The 19,463-nt window shown below is 41.6% G+C and overlaps 1 protein-coding gene across 5 annotated transcripts in view; it reads right to left on the bottom strand.

Moving 5' to 3' along the window:
- Positions 1-306: 306 nt before the first annotated feature.
- ASAP2 (ArfGAP with SH3 domain, ankyrin repeat and PH domain 2) overlaps positions 307-19,463 on the bottom strand; it is a 91,755-nt gene continuing 72,598 nt past the window's right edge. For 3 of the 5 annotated variants that reach the window (XM_083730095.1, XM_083730096.1, XM_083730097.1), the window contains 12 exons: positions 18,503-18,692; positions 16,565-16,650; positions 16,290-16,405; positions 15,301-15,368; positions 14,824-14,937; positions 12,666-12,918; positions 9,827-9,988; positions 8,685-8,847; positions 7,977-8,029; positions 7,196-7,296; positions 5,110-5,232; positions 307-3,938 (listed from right to left, as the gene is read on the bottom strand). In XM_083730095.1, coding sequence (XP_083586221.1) covers positions 3,864-3,938; positions 5,110-5,232; positions 7,196-7,296; positions 7,977-8,029; positions 8,685-8,847; positions 9,827-9,988; positions 12,666-12,918; positions 14,824-14,937; positions 15,301-15,368; positions 16,290-16,405; positions 16,565-16,650; positions 18,503-18,692 — 1,504 coding nt within the window. In that variant the 3' untranslated portion in view covers positions 307-3,863. The remainder of the gene's footprint in view (positions 3,939-5,109; positions 5,233-7,195; positions 7,297-7,976; positions 8,030-8,684; positions 8,848-9,826; positions 9,989-12,665; positions 12,919-14,823; positions 14,938-15,300; positions 15,369-16,289; positions 16,406-16,564; positions 16,651-18,502; positions 18,693-19,463) is intronic. The other 2 variants (XM_083730098.1, XM_083730099.1) reach the window with 1 other exon arrangement.

Raw genomic sequence — 19,463 nt, 5'->3', positions numbered from 1 at the left:
TGCCCTCCCATTAAAGAAGAAAAACCCCCAGAAAAATGTCATCTTCCATTTTCCATCAAGGATGAGCACAGCAGGCTTTGGGTTGGGCAGTTTCTATACTTTGCATTCTCCTGCTCCCCATACAATTGAACTGTAAATCATTTAAATTCCAAAATAAGAGAGAACTCACATTTAAGGCAGGAGTTTGTCAGCAGTCTTCCGATTTGTCTTTAATACATCAAGGCTGAATAGCGGTAATCACTCAGTTTATTCTAGTGTGGCTCATCTATAAGTGCTTTCACATTCAATTAATAAAAAAAGTCAAGGTGAGGCTTCAAAGCTGTTTATTTTTCCAGTCAAGTGACTGGCTTAACGTAAGTGAAATTAATCATGCTCCAATTATAAATCACTGCATCCAGACACTAAAAATAAGAATTGATTTAGGTTATACAATATATACAGTTGCTCTGCAACTAAACAATCAAAACCATCACGTTGAAAATTTTACATCTCAAGTAGCATTCTGAACTGCATTTTAGGTATCTTATACTCCTTTTTAAACATTTAAACAAAAGTAATCTTACATGCTCACTAACAGTTTGTTGAACACCATCATCCCCTGTTGTCAGCTGTGAAAGAAGACCTGAACATTTTAGCATCTGTCATTCCTAAAAATCCAAAATGTCTCCTATTTAATTGGGTGAAATAGTGCCATGGAAACAAAAAAGAACTCTTGAAACAGTCTTACGTTACAAGCCTAGTGTCTGCACACTGTAGTGTGAAAAAATACTCTTACTCAAAATCTTTTAGTGGCCACTATTTAAGATTTTTCCAAAACAGTTGGAAGCTCACACACTATGGCTGGGCTCTAAACATCTAAGGCCTTAGGAATATTCAAGTCAAGAGTTGAAAATCCCCTGGGTTTCATAAGATGTTTACCAGAAGGCGCAACTTACATCTGGGTGCACACAGCTATTTGTGCATTTCCTCGGATTCCGGCCAATGTGAAATTTAAGGGCCACATAAGCTTCCAAAGCATATGGTATTAACTATGATTCTGTGTCAAAAAATACTGTACATAAGTGAATTGTGCAAAATAATGTGCCAATTTATTTGCTAGTTTACTAGGAATACAAACATAACCAATAGTGTCAGTAGCCAAACTGAATTCATCAGCAGCCAGATAAACTTGTAGTGGCAAAGTATTTTGTTTCCTAATATACATATATATTTAGTGGGAACTTTGAATATGCAGACTTAGCTTTAAAACTTGCAATAAAAGCATCTCGAAGCATTCCAGTTTGTCCCCATATACAATGCAACAGCTTGTACGAAAGTGAGTTTTAATATAAGCCCACTGGTTTGCATCCGCAGATCTGACAAGTTGCTTCAAATGTACCACTTTAGCAAGGCAGTTTGAGATACATCATCCCATCCCAAATATAAATATACCAATTGGCCTGTCCCATCCCCCCATCTGTTTCAACCTATGCTAGCCAATATGTACATAATTTCTGTGTCAGAAATTCAAAGTTCTCTTGATAAATCTAGAGATACAATAGTCACAAAACTTGTGATGAAAGCCAATGTGACCTGGACGTTGATATTCTAATCCTATGCTACCAGTGCACAGTTTCGGTAGCATATGCAAAGTAAAAACCGTTAACAATTATCACAATATACAAACATTAAAAGGACATTTTTGTAATATTCTGCAATAGTCTACCAATTTGGAATTATGAAATCTATTCACAATTATTAACAGTGTTAACTACCATGTTCAGGAACAGAAGTACACAGTGTGCATCTGCAAAGAAATAAGGAATTGCTTGCAAGACAGAAGTGTGTACCTTAATACAGAGGGTGTTTGGATGAATACCCTACTATATTGTCCTACGACAATAGTCTTAGGTGTGAACATAGCCACCGTGGTTGATTTTTTTAAAATAAAAATGATTCTAGACAACACATTTTTTTGTGTGTTCAAAGAAAAGAACTGCAACAAAAATTTCAGTAAATGTGTAATCCACATTTATTTACCAATAATATTGTCTTGGGTTTTGTTACCTCAACGATGACTTAAGAATAGAATAAAATATACATTAAATGTATATTTTGTATAGAAAAGTATGACCTCGTATTCCTCATATTTACAAATTTGAGGTAAACAGGTTCAGGGTTTAAAGTAAATATCTATATCCAATTATTAAAATATCTCTTTAATGGGCCTCTCTAGACAAACGTTTTCATATGATCTAAGTATGAAAATACCGGTACTCGTTCCTTTTGGGTAAGTGCAAGCATGTTGCATTTCTCCACATTCGAACAGCTTGAAAAACAACATTTCCTTCTAGAGTTTATGCCCACAGATCACAGGAGGCAGCCCTATTACCCTTTCCCTTGAAGCCAATTCACCAGCATGGGAAAATGGCAGAAACTGGATATATGGCAGGTTCTGTTTCTGCTTGTGGTATTTCATGATAGTTCCCTGGAAAGAAGGGAACGCCACCGTCCCCTTGGGCTCAGGGGCTTTCCCCAGCTGGCCTAACAAGTCAGGGGAAAGAGACTTTGCAATAACTTTTCCCTTGAGGGGATAAACAGAGCTGTAACATGTACTTCTGCATGGAACCGCGTCCTCTTATTGAGTCTTCCTTATCATAGATATAGGAGAAGTAGGCAGGAGACACACAAGCATACTCTTCTTTCCTGGCTGCATAAATTGATGATTCTTTCCCATCCCTTCATCTATGGGACAGGATATTAGATCCTATTAGCACCTACATTAGGTGTTTGGGCCCCACTAGTGCTGTCACAGGAAAATGCACTGGGGCTTATTGGGAAATATTTGCTAGGGTTTGGTTGTTAGATCTGAATCGCTTTAATCGTTGCTCGGGCAACAGATTTTGGTCCCTGGTTGGACTCCAGCTTTGCAAAACCTTTTAAAGCATTCTGCTCAGCTAAGGGTGGTTGGCAGGTATATCATTATCAGTCATATGGAGTGCCTACAGCAAATCCCAATGCAATCAAAATGAATGAGGCTTCAGTAGGAGAATTATTGCGCTGGAAGAAAGAGCCCAGTCCTTTGTGGATGATGCTTATGTCTTGCCTGAAAACATAAGCCACCAAGCACCAGAGACAAGCAATCTGAAAAACTCTGTGTTCTGCCTTTTGTTATTACTTAGTGCTCTTTTAGGAGTTCTTTGTACTTTTGCAATGTAGTCAAGGACTCCACCCTCAAGTCCGCCAACCTCTTCAACTTAGCCACTCAGTGGATGTGGACAAGGAATCAGTGATGGGTAGATTTTCTAGCCTCATGTTTTTGTAGTGTACTGAGTAAAAAGTGGAAGTAACTGCCACTCTTAAAACTGAGTTTTCACTGCAGCTACATTGTCCTGAGACAGCTCTCAAAGACACTGAGTGCAAACAAAGATCAGATATGCATTAGAGGCACCTGAAATTGGCACTGAAATGTAATATATTAGTGCAGTCAGGCCATTCATCTCTCTGCTAGTCTGCCCACTTTTAAAATTCTGAACCCTGTGGTGTGCATCAGAAATTCCCTTATTTGCTGAAGAGAGAAACTCTGGTGCATAGGTTAGTGAGAAAGTCTAAAAGGGAGATTTGAAATCAGTTTCACATATTTTTTTTTTGGCGTTAATGTTTGTTTTTTATGGTCTTCCAGAATTCACAATGAAAATAGTTCAAGTGGATCTGCCTACTACAAAGTAAATCTTCCTTGGACGATTCAAAAACCTTAAGTTGCCACAACAAAGAGTCCACAGTGGTGTAACATTCATGAAGTATCCTGGTGAAGCATCTATTTCTGGGCAGAGAGCTCCAGTGATACCTGGAAATGCAGAGTCTCTCCACCTGCAACGAGCAGTTTAATCAACAATAAAGTGCACAAATGATACAGGGAAAGCTCCTTTGTGGTTGGGATCTCCATCAATATGCCCAATCTGGAAAAGACAGAACATTTTTAAGAATTAAAAGGGTGAAGCTTGTCTCTATCCAATTAGGGGTCACTGAAAGTTGCCCTCCACTGTACTAGTTGCAACCATGTGCAATTATCCCTCCAAACAAACAAGTATTTAGTAATAAAGAAAAAAAGCTATACAGTCAAACGCCTTGGGAGTCAAACGTTTCAGCTCCCAAACAATCAAAAACCAGAAGTGAGTGTTCCGGTTTTCAAACGTTCTTTCGGAAGCCTAACGTCCGATGGGGCTTCTGATTGGGTGCAGGAGTTTCCGGCAGCCAATCAGAAGCCGCGCTTTGGAAGTCAAATGTTTCGGAAGTCAAATGGACTTCCGGAATGGATTCTGTTCGACTTCCGAGGTACAACTGTAGTTTCTTTACTATTAAACAATAAAAACCAGGCAATGCTGCTTTTATGTGCAAACTAATTATTCAGAGGATAGGCTGAAACAAAATAAAGAATAGACGGTAAGAACACATGCAATCTTTCATTTAAAATCAAAGGTTTATTATTATTATTTGCTTCAAATTTTCACCAAAAGCATGCAAATTCAAAGTTCCAGTGGAATGATATTTCTTAACAACTACTGGTCCTGACTGTAATAAACAGATTGATTGATTCCTTAAGAGGCCCAAGTGGTATATGACACAGGACAATAATAAGGGGAAGACATATATATTTATTCTCTGTTTTGAAGTTCGCTTAGTTTCAAAAAAAATTGACACAGGGAGCAAGGAGCTCCTATTTGAGAAGAAACAAACCTTTAAAATGCAAAACTAGTTGTGCAATTCTTTGGATCCTGGCTTAAGAGGAAGGACTGTATACATTATAGATAACAAACTGGGTTTTCTGAAACAACGGTGTTTTGCAATATTATTTTTTAACCATATGTGTTTCTGCAGAAAGGATGAGTTTCAAAAATCTGTATGGTTCAAATTCAACTGAAATAACGCTGCTCCTCAATATTGCGTTCAGTGGATACCTCTGAAAATAACTTCAGTCAGGGATTCTGTTCTGCTGGTTGTTAAGAGATCAGTTCCCACCAACATACATAGTATGTATGTAATTACGTACGTGTGTGTGTGTGTGTGTGTGTGTACACACACGACATACACACTACAGCCCTTGGCATGATTTAACTAATAAATACTTACCCACCACTCCTGATCTTCCTCACCATCAACTATGATGATATCGCCCTCTGAAAATGTAAGCTCATCTGGATTATCAGCTACGCAGTTATAAATGGCTTTTACTCTCTTGGGCTTTGTTTTTGACTGCAATACAGAGAAGAGCAATGTGTTGGAAACATAAACCAGGTAAAACAGAAAATACCATTAGCTGCAGTGAGAGGACAGCAGTTCACCACTTTTCGTCTACAAGAAGCTCAGGTAGCAGAAAATAGGAAGTCAGATAATTGATCCATTTAGCTTAGTACACTGACAGACAGCAGTTCTCCAGGGTTTCAGACTGAGGTGCCTCCTGGCCCTACCTGGAGATTGTACCTATCACCTGCTGCATGCAAAGCATGTCTGAACAACAACCTGCCCCCTACAAAAATTTCCGTACAAATATGCACACATGTTTAAAATCATCCCAATATACGTGTCTGATCTAAAATACTTATCATGCTTTGCTATTCACAAATTACAAAGGGGCTCCCTTGTGCACCACCACTTAATTAATACATGAGCAAAATAACCTACGAAGCTGCACTCGGTGCTTTTGACTTTCAGAACAATTAATTTGGAGGTCCCGCTTTGGGTTTTAATGCACATTAAGAGCATCCAGCAAGGGCATGCTATCGCAAACAGGCATTTCATTACATGTACAAACAGCTCCCTGAACATTCGTGCACAGCGGAGCAGACAGGTAGGACCTTTCCAAAAAGGCAGAGTGCGCTCTCAATTCATTTGACGCTCGGTCTTTTCAAAGCAGTGACAAAATGTTAAGGCCAAGTCTCGTTACCTTAACCCCTGAGATGCCAGTAGATCAAATTGTTTGGGAAATAAGAACGATACCAGGAAGCTAGCACGAGGCATCTGGGAGAACATCCACCTTCTAGAATATTCTTTAATGGCGCCATTCAATCTTCTTGAAATAATGCAACCCCCATGGAATAATAACCAGAAATTCATGGAATTTTCAGCCCGCAGTATTTGTTTTATTACCTACCATATTTATGTCCAGTTAAATTTTCTGGTCAGCTTACAATGGCAATAAAAAATTAACTCACATTAATTTTGTGATCTGGCAAATTCCTCTGCCAGCAGGAGGAGGAGGAGGGAGGTGATTTTTGCAGATTCCCCTGGAGCCAATTTTTTAAGGGGCAGTGGATCCTGCAGGGGACAGCAGGAATTCGCTAAAAAAAAACAAAAAAACCTGCCTCTCCTTTTATTCCACTGGTTACTGGATAAAAAGCTCTCCTGTGAGAACAAGGCAGCCTTCCCTAACCTGGTACCTTCCAGAAGTTTTGGACTCCAAATCTTCATCATCCCTTAGTATTGGCCACACTGGTAGCCAGGGCTAATGGAAGTTGCAGTCCAAAATATCTGGAGGGCAACTGTTTGAAGACGGCTGGTACCAAGAGCACCAGCTGGATTCTACCTTCTAACGTGTGGCTTGTTTCCATGGTAACTTTGGAAACCTTAGCAAAAGGTGGAATGGGTTACTTAGGCTGCAATCTTATACACACACTTGTTATTCTGAAGTCAATGGCGCTTACGTATCATACTGGATCATACTGCTGGTAGGTTATTTAGCGGACTTGGTTTAAAGCTGAATTCATCTAGCTAATGTCCTTTAGCTGAGGCCTGTACTAAAGCTTCAGCTAAGATGATTTACCGAGATCTTTTTAGCTAAAGCTCTTTAGCTCATTCTATATTCTCTCGCCCCCCCCCGCCCCATTCTCCCTTTCACACATACGCAAACAAATATTATGGATTGACCTTTGTAGTTAGGAATCAAATGAAACTAGGTTCCCTGAAAGGGCCCAGTGTACAAGGGACCCCTAAGTGAACAGTATCTGCAGCTCACCCAACAAAAGTTGTTGGTTGTTTACAGCTACGCCACACTAACTGGTTTCTAAGAAGTTTCTAAGAAGGACTTTAAAAGGACCCGTGTAATCTGAAGAAGTTGCTCACCCCTTTTGGAACCGTCAGATTCCACACAGTGCCTTTATTCCCAACGCGAAGAGCTGCCAAACACAAAAGAGATTGACCTAGATTCTTGACGACTTACTATTTGAGACTTCCTTGGCATTGGAGCTGGAGGTTGGATGTTTGCAGAAGGGACAACTTGGGATCCAGAAATCTCAGATGCAGATGAAGATGAAGATTCACCTGTTATTAAAAATAAAGCAAATATTTTCAGTTAAAAGTGGCTCTTAGAAAGCTCTGTTTTTAGATAACATACTGTGCTACTTCTCTCTAGTGTACCAAGCCATTGTTTGTGGTTTCCCAAAAACGATCACTTTTTGCACTAAGTCCCATCAGCTGTAGGTCAGTTGTGTCAGAACCAAGGGTACAATCTACACATACAGAAGTTGCCAGGTTCAATCCCAGGTATCTCCAGGTAAAGGACTGGCAATTTCCCCTGTCTGATATCCTGGACAGCTGCTGCCAATCAGTGTAGACAGCACTGACCTAGATGGACCAATGGTCTGACTCGGTATTAAACAAGGAGAAGGGGACGACAGAGGACGAGATGGTTGGACAGTGTTCTCGAAACTACCAACATTAGTTTGACCATGCGGGAGGCAGTGGAAGTCAGGAGTGCCTGGGGTGCTCTGGTCCATGGGGTCACGAAGAGTCAGACACGACTAAACGACTAAACAACAACATGTTCCCAAATAAATTTTAAAAAATAAAATACAGCAAAGTCATTGTGGTTAGGTTTTACTACCTCCCAAATAAACCTGTCAACAGGGCCAACAGTTGCTACTAAAGCAGGTAAATTAAAATCAGGATTTAATAATAATAATAATAATAATAATAATAATAATAATAATAATAATAATCACCAGAAGATTGCTGCAGAGATCCAGGTCCTTTACTCTTGGCCGACCTGTCAGCCCTGTTCAGGAGAAAACCAAACATGACTGCTCGTCATCACGTCTGCAATTTGCTGTGTCTAATTTACTTTTTGAAACAATAATCAGAATGGGATTCAGTTAACGAGTCCCGTGCAAGGACTTCTACTTGTGCAACAGGGCTTGCACACACACACACACCCTGCACACACCCCGCCCCCCCACAAATGAATTGTGAAGAAGATCAGAAGAACACCCAGGAGAGTGCAGAGTGGGCAGGGAGGAGAGGGACAATTATTCTATCTGGCAAACTGAAATTCTTGACCTGACAGCATGATCAACATAGCACAATCACCAATTGCTATGTTACTTCACAGTATCAAAGCAAGATCACCAATTGCTATGTTACTTCAGGTTATCAAAGTAACACTCTTAAATGGCATTTGCTGTTGGTAAGCAATTATCTGTTGCCCCCCCCCCGCTACTGTCCGTATGGAACCTGCCCAACACCTGAACAGAACAAAACACAAGGTGAAATCTTCAATAAGGATTAAATCAATTCTCTATTAAATAGGGAAGCGCAAATGACATTTCTGCACAAGTGCAACAAAACATGGACTGTCACAATCAGGCAACAAGGTGAGCACACTATCTTTCAGCAACCTGTAGATCTTTTAGGAAGAAAAGGCGACACATTACCCAGAAGCAGGCTTTTTCTGAGAAATTCTACTTGGAGGCTGGGGAGGGAGTGGCGGCGGCGTAGGCTTGGACTGTGGCACCACTGGCTGTTTTGACTGCTGGCTCAAAGCTTCAAGAACACTGGCTGTCTTTGCAACGGGAGGTGGTGCTGAAGAGAGTATATCTATATATATAAAAATGCATGTACAATAATACGATGATGGTGAATGCTGGAATGTTTGATACGATTCCTACAAACAATATTATTTTTACCTAACTTTGTAATTTCTAAAATGTAAGCCAGTCCTTCAAAAACTAAGGCTCAAGACACAATGAAGCTGCAATCCTATATACGTTTCTAGGAGTAAGCCCCACACTGAACTGAACAGGGCTTATTTCTGCCTGGACACATGCTGTATTGCATTGTGAGAGCCTGGACAAATAGGGTTAGTTTTAACTATAGTTTAATTAAATGAGCCAACTTATGAAGTTGGTTTGATTCATTAAACCACAGTTAAGACCTAACCACAGTTTGTCTGGGCTCAGATCGTCAAACTGTGGTTAGTCAAAAACCAAAGCAAAAGCTTCTACTTTTCATCTCCCACAAGATGGGAGAGTGCAGAAGTTTGAGGCTCACTGGTTTAATGATAGGCCATAGTTTATAATTATGTCTGAACATAAACAATGCAGTGGGAGGCTCGAGCTAACTCATAGATTAAAACTGGAGCCAACAGTAGCCTACCTGCTTTGAGGTACTTGTACTGGTAGTGAGGCTAATCTTCATGAGAGCTGCTTTAACATGAGTAGGTAATTTTAAGTCACACTTTTAGTCGTGCATCTGTAATATGCCTTCAGAAGTAACCATTAATAGAGGAACAAGGAACATTAAAACCACAATCTTTTCATCTTTTTGAAGAAACTTCCTAAAAGTTCAGGGAACAACCTGAATTCCTTGCAAAACTAATCTGAAATATCCATTCCTCAACCGTGTGTCGCAGGAAGTCTTAACAAACAGTGTGTTGAAGAAGCCAGATGGAAAAGCAGCAGGCTCAAAACTACATCCACCAGAGAGGAAGAAACATGAGTTGTGGAATGGGAAGTTGAGGCCAACCGTGATTAGATGCAGCAAAAACAAAGGAAGCAGTGGAAAAGGGCAAACATACTTGTAGATGTTACACGCAATGGCGGAACAGGGGGATGGACAGTTGGTGGATCGGATGAAGACCTTTGCCTGCTTATGCTTTCCATTCCTAAAGAATTTGTCTTCCACAGTGTGTTCGATGAAGGAGTTGTCTGAACAGCACTGCCAAGAAATGAAGACTGAACTAAAAAGAAAGGAAAACACTGTGTCATTATCATAATCACTGCTGGCTGAGAAGCGATGAGAAAACAGCACCTTTTTCTTAAGTGGACTGACTGGCTGTGAGCCAGAGGCACACGTCCCTCTGCACAAGGACTGGGTCATTTCTAAGGCCTTGTTCACACCTGCGTGTTTCATCACTTGGTGACTAGGCTATCACAGGATAAGCACGAATGAATGAGCTGAAATGGACCAATCATCAGACAGAAGGCTTTTGCATCATCTCAGAACAATACTTTTCAATGGGGCACACATCAATTGATGCATAAAGCGCCCCCCCCCCCCTTTGCAGCTGCTTGGCTCCTGCCATACAAGGCTAAGCCTATTAATATTTTACTAAAAAAAAAATAGTTCAATTGGGAAGGAGAAACTAATTAGGTGTGGATGTTGTTGTGGACATCACTTTGCACAAAATAGGAGATGTGGTGTTCCCAAAATTCAGCAGCGGGAGTTGATAAAATAGGCTGGTGGTAAGAAACAGGCTTGTCTCCTCTTATCTCAGACAATGGGCTACTAATCTCCCGATGCAGTGGGGCGAGATAAGGCTGTGGTGGCTATTCTACCTGTTAGCTCCCACTTCCTGTCATCTGCCCTTCTCTTTTGCCTGCGGTAGCAAGCGGCTTTCCAGGTATGCCACACAGCACTTGAGGCAAGGGGCATGTTGGCAGGGGAAGCAAAATGGGCAGAGACGGTCACTGCTATTTTTGTCCAGAAGGTCTTTATCCACATAAGGTTTAACAACGTGTGTGTGTGTGTGTGTGTGTGTGTGTGTGGAGTCCTAATAAAGCATATAAAGGTAAAGGAACCCCTGACCATTAGGTCCAGTCATGGCGCTCATCTCGCTTTATTGGCCGAGGGAGCCGGCATACAGCTTCCGGGTCATGTGGCCAGCATGATTAAACCGCTTCTGGCGAACCAGAGCAGCACACGAAAACGCCGTTTACCTTCCCGCCGGAGCGGTACCTACTTATCTACTTGCACTTTGACATGCTTTCGAACTGCTAGGTTGGCAGGAGCAGGTACCGAGCAACGAGAGCTCACCCCGTTGCGGGGATTCGAACCGCTGACTTCTGACCAGCAAGCCCAAGAGGCTCAGTGGTTTATTCCACAGCACCACCTGCGTCCCACAATAAAGCATATGGCAAGACATAAATCTCTTTGAACAGTAGTAAATCGTAGTTTGCAGATGAACAGTGGCAGATTTTTAGTTTTTTTAAAAGCAATTGTAATAGGAAAGAAGATTGCAAAGTTTTTGTTAGTTAATGAAGAAGCAAGGCCTGCAGCCACATTTGCTGAAAGGAAGCATTTAGCCAGACAGCACATTGTTTATGAAAGCCACCAGGGCCTTATTTGGGTACAACCGACCACACCACTGTTAACTGTGTGAAGGGAGACAGTGGGGTCACCTCACCCACCCCTCACCCCCTACCCTGGCTGCTTCATCCCACAACAGAGCCCCCCAAGCTGCCCACAAATTGGGGGCATTCCTGACAAACATGTGCATGCCGTCACCCTGAACATTCAGGGCCAATTCAGCTCAGTCTGTTCACATTCAGCTGCCTCATAGCATACATGCTATGCATGTGGACAGCTTTAGGGGCAGGCTGGTGGGCGGGGAATGCACACATGGCAAATGTACCTGGCTCTCGCAACTCAGACAGTCATATAATCCTGAATGCTTAATGGGGCTTCAGGAGAATAAAAACAATAATCTGTTTGTGACACGTGCTGCGTGACTTCATCTTTTTAAGCCATTCATCCTGAACAAAGGAATATTTAATACATATTTTTGTCCCCAATAACCATGAACCGTAAGTGCCCTCTCTTGCAGGACCTATGATGCCAAAACCAACAGGCGAAGGAGTGGGGGGGAATTTACTGATGTGTATACTAATCATGGATTTAAAGCGTGTCTACACACCTGTGTGTTTTTAGACACCAATTTCAATCACAGCTGTCGTCTGTGAAAGGAAATTCAGCTCTGGCGGTGTTTCTTATAGGACTCCTATCTTCATCTCTAGATAGGCATAGCAATCCTATACTGACAATGGGACAGGAACGGAGATATGCCACCGCCATTACAGTGAGAGAATGGCTGCCCTATGCAATGCATGTTCTCGCTGGATTTGGAATGATTGCCCTAGTAGCAATCATTCATGAGGCTATGCCGCTGCTGACACCCACACAAAGAGAGCCAAGGAACATATGATGATCAGGACATGCCCCTGTGCCCCAAACTGCACAAAACACGCAAGGCAATGCCCCAGCCCATAAATTCCAGAGGCACAGCTACCAATGCTATAGCTAGTCCCCAAGCAACGCTTAAGACAGAGGGCTGCATCCAACACTACAGCTCCACTGGTGCAATCAACTTTCACGAGCACAAGAAGAGTTACTGCTTTCTCTCCTGTTCCCTCCACCCTCACAATCATCACAGGAGGGTTGGGGGAACCTGGACCTGATCTGGGATGGGGTGGGGTGGTGGACATGGAGGTCCCATTGCACCGACAAAGCACATCCACACATGGCACAGCACTGGATGAATCCCCTTAAGCACGATTTTGGAGAAAAGTGCACAAAGCTAAAATCTCCAAGAGAGAAAGAAAACTGTTGAACTCCACCTCTTGCAAAATGTTAGTTACCTTTTCCAATATTCCTGGGGGGCAAAGGAGGTGCACTTGTGACTGGTGCAGCAGGCTGCGAAGGAGGTGGGCTGCTACTGAGTATGGCTCCATAGGTCTCGTTCTGCAAGAGGCTCGGCATAAACCCTCTTTGCTTGTCCTTGGCTATATTGGCAGCATCTCTAGCCAAAGATGCCACATTAGGCTGAAGCTGGCTCGATCCTAGCTGATAGAAGCTCACAGGCCTGTCCTCTCTTCGGTTAGGGCTTGGTTGCTTAAAAAGGAAGGAAGAATACAAGAGAGAGTGATGTGGGCAAGTGTTTCAAGACCGGATATTTAAAAAATGCAACGCACACTAGGGAGCTAATATTCATTTTGCTTTAACTGAGGCTGAAATCCTAAGCACACTTACAGTTGCCCTGGGCTAGTTCAGGAGGAAGGGCAGGATATACAATAGGTAAAGGTAAAGGGACCCCTGACCATTAGGTCCAGTCGTGGCCGACTCTGGGGTTGCGGCGCTCATCTCACTTTATTGGCTGAGGGAGCCGGCGTACAGCTTCCGGGTCATATGGCCAGCATGACTAAGCTGCTTCTGGTGAACCAGAGAAGCACATGGAAACGCCGTTTACCTTCCCGCCGGAGCGGTACCTATTTATCTCCTTGCACTTTGACGTGCTTTCGAACTGCTAGGTTGGCAGGAGCAGGGACCGAGCAACGGGAGCTCACCCTGTTGCGGGGATTCGAACCGCCGACCTTCTCATCGGCAAGTCCTAGGCTCTGTGGTTTAACCCACAGCGCCACCCACGTCCCAATAGGATATACAATAAAACAGAGTAAAAATAAGTAACAATCGGGCGCAGGTGGTTAGCTTGTGGCGTCTCCAGTTGTGGGATTCCAGTTCCCATCAGGCCCAGCAAGCACAGCCATTGGTCAAGGATGATGGGAGTTGTAGTCCAACAACTTCTGGAAGATCACAGGTGGCCCATTAAATCCAGGGTTACTGAGTAAACACACACAGGTCCATACTGTTAAGGCCATGTGTACTCACTGTGCTTAAAATTAACAGCCATTTCTAGCAACAAAATGACACTGTTCAAAATTTCCATTGGATATACATTTAAAACTAGAATTGAAGAAAACATTCATTTAAAAAAAAAACAACAACCTCCCAATGATTAATAAAAGCAAAACCATCTCTCTCTCTGGAGGAAAGGGATATGTTTTAAATTAATCACTTGCCATTTCTGACCCTTAGCATGCTAACTTTGGTAAGAACTTTGTTAACTTTCTACCTGATTTTGTTGTTGAAGGTTTTGTTATTTCAGAGAGACATGTGTCCCTATTAACTTCTGACTGAATCAAGGCAAATGGCTGGTGACTTTCTAACATTTCCCGATAAAAAGATCAGAGGAGCTGACCTCCATTTTTCTTCCCTACGAAGACAATACTAGCCCAACTCAAAGGCAAATGAACACACATGCAGCGGACACATTCAGCCATGTCATCAAGCACAGAAAAGACATTACTTGTGTCATTAATAGCCCTTAATCTTCTTTCCAAGAGTCCCTGGGGCCTGAAAGCCTATTAATAGTGAGTGAGCAGCAAAATGCTTCCTAATTCCCACCTTCACCACTGAGTTGGAGAGCAGCAGAGTTGAGGTTGAACAAAATGGCGGAGCGAAAACCTTGAAAGGCAGGCACAGGGTTTTGCAATACAAATACCACTTCCTACTTAAAAGGGGAACCTTCTGTTATGTTCCCAGGTACAAGTTGCAGCATGTACAGGTGGGAATGGGAACATCCCCTGCCTGACAACCTGGAGAGATGCAGCCAATCACTGTTGACCATACTGAACTAGATGGACCAGTGGTCTGACCAGTTATGTTGACTTCTCATGTCCCTAATTGTTCTATAATCTCTTCCTTCTAAGCAACCCTTACATCCATCATTTAATTCTATCTTCATCAGGAACACAATGGTAAATGAGTTTCGTTTATATATCGCCTTAAATTAAGCTTGACTTCAAGCCAGTACAAGTGGAGTGCAGCACCATTAAAATTCTCAGTAATATTTTTTACAAAGAACACAGTGATGATAATATTACTCTTGTTCCAGGCAGGAACATTTCCATTTTTTAAATTTTTTTTTAACGTTGGGTTTCTGATCTTCTAAATGCATACCTGTAAATTTCCATCCACATCATCATCACTTTCGTCCAGGTCTTCATGAAGTAATCGCCACTCGTATTCTACATGAACATGAGAATTAAGTCTTCCAGCCAGAGCTTGGGTGAGCTAAGGTACCAAGAATGAGACACCATTCAGCACAGTCAGCTACTATAAACTGCCCTGTGCCCTTTGGATGAAGGGCAGTATATAAATTTAATTAATTAATGACGTAAATTCCCTTTCTTTCACATTATGTGAAATACTGATTCATTTCTTTCTTTCTTTAGAAAAAGTAACAATTTAAGCACTCAATGGATGCAAGGCACATGTCTGTTGTTTTCAGGTATCTTGAGAGGTCAACTAAAACAAATATTTATTTACAAGTTTTCCACCATTCTTGACTACCACAGAAACCTCATGGCAAGCTGCTAAATAATCCAGAAACAGTTCAGCTTCGGAGAACACACAGAAGAAACAAATAAATCTTACCAGCTCTTCACAGCGCGTGTGCTTTAAGCGTTTAGCTATATCGAGCGGCGTCTCTCCAGCTTCATTGGCTAAAAAGCAATGGGAAGAAAACGTCACATTCTTGCCTGCAATCATATGTTGCTAAAAATGAATGTGACTTCTGAAACAGAAGGGTGAACTTGGGAGTTGGGGGGCAAAGTGTGCATTTTTAGGAACCGCTCATTCCAACAGAAGACAGAAAAGTGCTTAACTCCCCAATGAGACTTTAAAAATAGTTAACTGTAGCTGGATTGTGCCCATAGTATAAAATGTGCTGCCTCAGCTTAGCGGAAACATTTTGCTCATAGTAAATATTCCATCATATTACCCAGTTGGATTCTGTGCCATTGGGTTAATACAGTATTTGTTATAAACATTTAGAAAGCATTCCCATAAGCCGCTGTGAGCTTATGGAATAGAGTGAGACATGAATTAAATCAAGTACGTACATAAATAATGAAGAACGATGCCTCGCAGGCACTATGAAAACTCCATAAAAGCAGTGGTAACATAGTAAGCAAACATTTGACTTAAAATACAAATTTCCACACGGTCTCAGTAATCTTCATTTCAAGTACAGTGGTACCTTGGCTCTCGAACTTAATCCGTTCCAGGAGTCCATTTGACTCCCGAAAACGGTTGGAAAACAAAGGTGTGGCTTCTGATTGGTTGCAGGAGCTTCCTGCACTCAAGCGGAAGCCATGTCGGACGTCCAGCTTCCGAAAAACGTTCGCAAACTGGAACTCTTACTTCCGTGTTTGCAGCGTTTGGGAGCTGATTTGTTCGACAACTAAGCCATTCAAGAACCAAGGTACCACTGTATCACCTTCTAAAGAACTCTACATTAAACATGTAAAGAAACTGGCCAAAGTCATTGCAAGAGTCTATGTGCCCCTATCACCAATTGTCTGTGTGTGGCAGGGTTGCAGGATTGATTTAAAGAATAGAGGAGTCACTCTTTACCCTTTTACCTATTTCGATGGAAGCCTTCCCTCTCAGGAGCAGTTTGAGGCACTCAACATTATCTGTCAAGCAACAGTAATGAAGAGCAGTGCTACCTTTGCCTGTCTGCTTGTCCAGGTTGCCACTATGCAGAAGGAAAAGGGTAAAAGTTTAGTTCACATGCACAGAGTAGTCTAACTCTCAAAAAGCTTGCTTTCATGCTATCAAACGATATTACAGCAGGCTTGTTTTTGTTTTCAAATATGAAAATGAAAAGTGTTTCAATAGCGTTAGAATCGCTTACCTGTTCTGCACCAAGAAGTCAACTATGTGGAGTGAGGTCCGATCAACAGATCTCACAGCGAGATGAAGGGCAGTTTCGTCTTGTTCCTGAAATCATATGGTGTTTTGACCAATAGCAAGCAAGGAAGGGTTGTTGTTTTTTGGGAGATACCTCCCTATTTTTTGTTACATTATGCTAAACAAAATTTAAAAAACTTTACTATAGCTGGCTTTGGTCATCACTATCAAAATATGACTTTGATTTAAGACAATTCATCCCCAAGTGATGATAATGTTAATTGTTCCAGGTCATCTAAACGGGGAAATGGTAGAAATATTATAATGACCATAACAATGATATTTATACCCCTGCTCATCTGCCTGGGTTGCCCCAGCCACTCTTGAAATAAACCCATCTCAAGAAACCAAAGGAACGTATAGGAAAATGTACATGCATAGGATATTTAGAGAAGATAACATGTACAGCAAAGCTTCCCAAACTTTTCATGTTGGTGACACACTTTTTAGACATGCATCATTTTGTGGCACAGTAATTCAGTTTTACTAGCAAACTGGAGGTTAAGCTAACCCCTTTCCAGCACTTGGAGGAGCACAGGGTGTATATGTTTGTGCAACACACCTACACACTGCAGCCGACACACTAATGCATTGCAACACATAGTTTGGGAAGCTCTGGTGTACAGTGTAGGTATTTATAAACCAATGCTACAAGCCTCCAAACTCAGAGGGGATTGTTTGAGTGCTTTGTGCCAAAGAAGAAGATGGACAGGGCAGGCATGTCAAAGCACAGAGAACTGGTGGGATCTGGCTATCCCTTGATACAAATAACACAGAAAGCTCAAAGCTTAAGAGTTGGGATGGTGCTGTTCTTTATTGTCAAAGAAGGCATGTAGGGTCCAGCAAGTAAGTTAATTAGAAAAACAGCGAGCTGGATTATTTTATGCTAATTTATCAGTCAACTCATTAGTTTTACACAACTAATTGAACAGTATTAAAATGTATAAAGCAAATATCATAGTACTTCTAAGGATTAAACCACTCTGGGGATTTAGCACTTGGCTAATAATGGTTATTTAATTTTCGAGTGGTACCAGGCTAGTAGGATGTTAAGCCATGCTTCGTTAATAATGGCTAAACAGAATTTGTAATTGTACTATCAGCCACATAGCAGTAGCTGTGCGTGAATATTCTGTGCCAAAGAGAAGAAGAATGAGGGTGGAGAGTGGAGGATAAGAGCAGGTTTAGCAGGAGACCCAAGTTCAATAAATTTGAGAAACCGAGATGCAGAAGTTAAACTCATCCCATAAAACTGCATTTTCAAAATTGCAAATGTAAAAACAATAGACCTGAGATGGATCCAAACATAGCCGTGTTTTGAACAGATCATGATTAATGCATGGCCCATTGATTTCAACAGGTCTACTTTTAGCATGGCCATCCGTGCTCCAATGTGGCCTGTGCACAAGCAGAATGGATTTCTCTTGCGCAATGGGATTTCACATTCTTCTCTTCCTCTCTACATGCCCTGAAAATCTGCTCTGGAGTATTGGGAAGCCCCTAGGTCAGTTGGGAGGGGGAGGGGTGCACAATGGGGAAGAGGCCAAGACCCCTTATGTAAACCAAAATCTGCTCATGGGATGTTGGATTTCACTCAATGTCTGGATCTATCCCCCTTTGTTTGGATTTTTGTATGCTCCCACCCATATCCAGTGGACGGTAGAAAATCTTTTCACATTTATGTTTTAGATTTTCTATTCTCAATAACGCGGTTTGATAACAGATGGATGAGCCATTTAGATAAGATGCCATTTTTCTGACCTCTTTTGCAAACAGTCATCCTTTTAACATTTCAAGTGAGCGACTGAGTTACGATCTCATTTCCACAAAAACAGCACATAACATGTTAACATGCCGATAACAGAAGAAATTCTACACTTACATGCCCATTTGCGAGTGGAATTTTCTCTGTGAGATCCACATTCTCAGCATACACTTGAACCAATCCAAAAATATCTCTGGTTCTGACCGCTTCACAGAGGCTCTGCAGTTTAGCCACGTTGTCTGAGTGTTTCTTCCTTGCATATTTTCTTTCAATATATTTGGCATTAATATAATCTTTTCTTGCATTCCTGAAATGAGGTGTGATTTTATTTTATGCAAACTTGAAATGAAACTCGCTTCACAAACAATATCACGCAGGCTGCAATTCTTCAAATTACAAAAAAAGGCTGATGGGAATGGTTTGGTTTTCACTTTGAATGGCCTTGGTTGCATATCACAGTAAAGGGTTTACTAAGAATGCACCAATCTCATCCACTTTGTTTCTCTTCCCTGGCCCATAGGAGAAACAAACCACAATCCCTGTCTTAGCATAGCATCAGAACTACTGATCATGGTTTATTTTGTTCCAAACAAACCATGAAGTCAAACAAACTAACCTTGGTTGCATATCATGGTTTGCTAGCAGCAAATAAAATAATAGTCCTTGGTTTGGACATAATGCAAGGCCAGGGATCACGATTTGGTTTTCCTGTGTGCTAGCAGGGAGGAAGAAAGCAGGCGAAATTGGTGTGTTCACAGTAAACCGCTAGCTATGGCTAACCACGACATGCAAACAGGGCCACTATGATCACTTCCCTCCTTCTCTGTAACATATGTGAAAGTTTTGTAGTTATGACTGTTTACTTGTACAAACAACAAACTGATTAATTGGGGTGAACGAATAAACTCTACTCGCTGCCATAAAAATCTGTTTTCTTTAGGTCTTTTTCAGGAAATGCATAAAATTACTTTGCAAATTGAATTAAAACTAATTGCAGGGTTATTTGATGGATGTGCTCTTCCAACAATTCAAGGGAAACCCCCTGCACTGAACTTAAAAGTCAGACTGCTCTGTTACC

This window comes from Podarcis gaigeae (assembly GCF_964106915.1).
Source record: "Podarcis gaigeae genome assembly, chromosome: 3".
Classification (NCBI taxonomy): Eukaryota; Metazoa; Chordata; class Lepidosauria; order Squamata; family Lacertidae; genus Podarcis; species Podarcis gaigeae.
The sequence above is the reverse complement of the archived record's forward strand: the minus strand, read 5'-3'. Positions and strand labels throughout refer to the sequence as shown.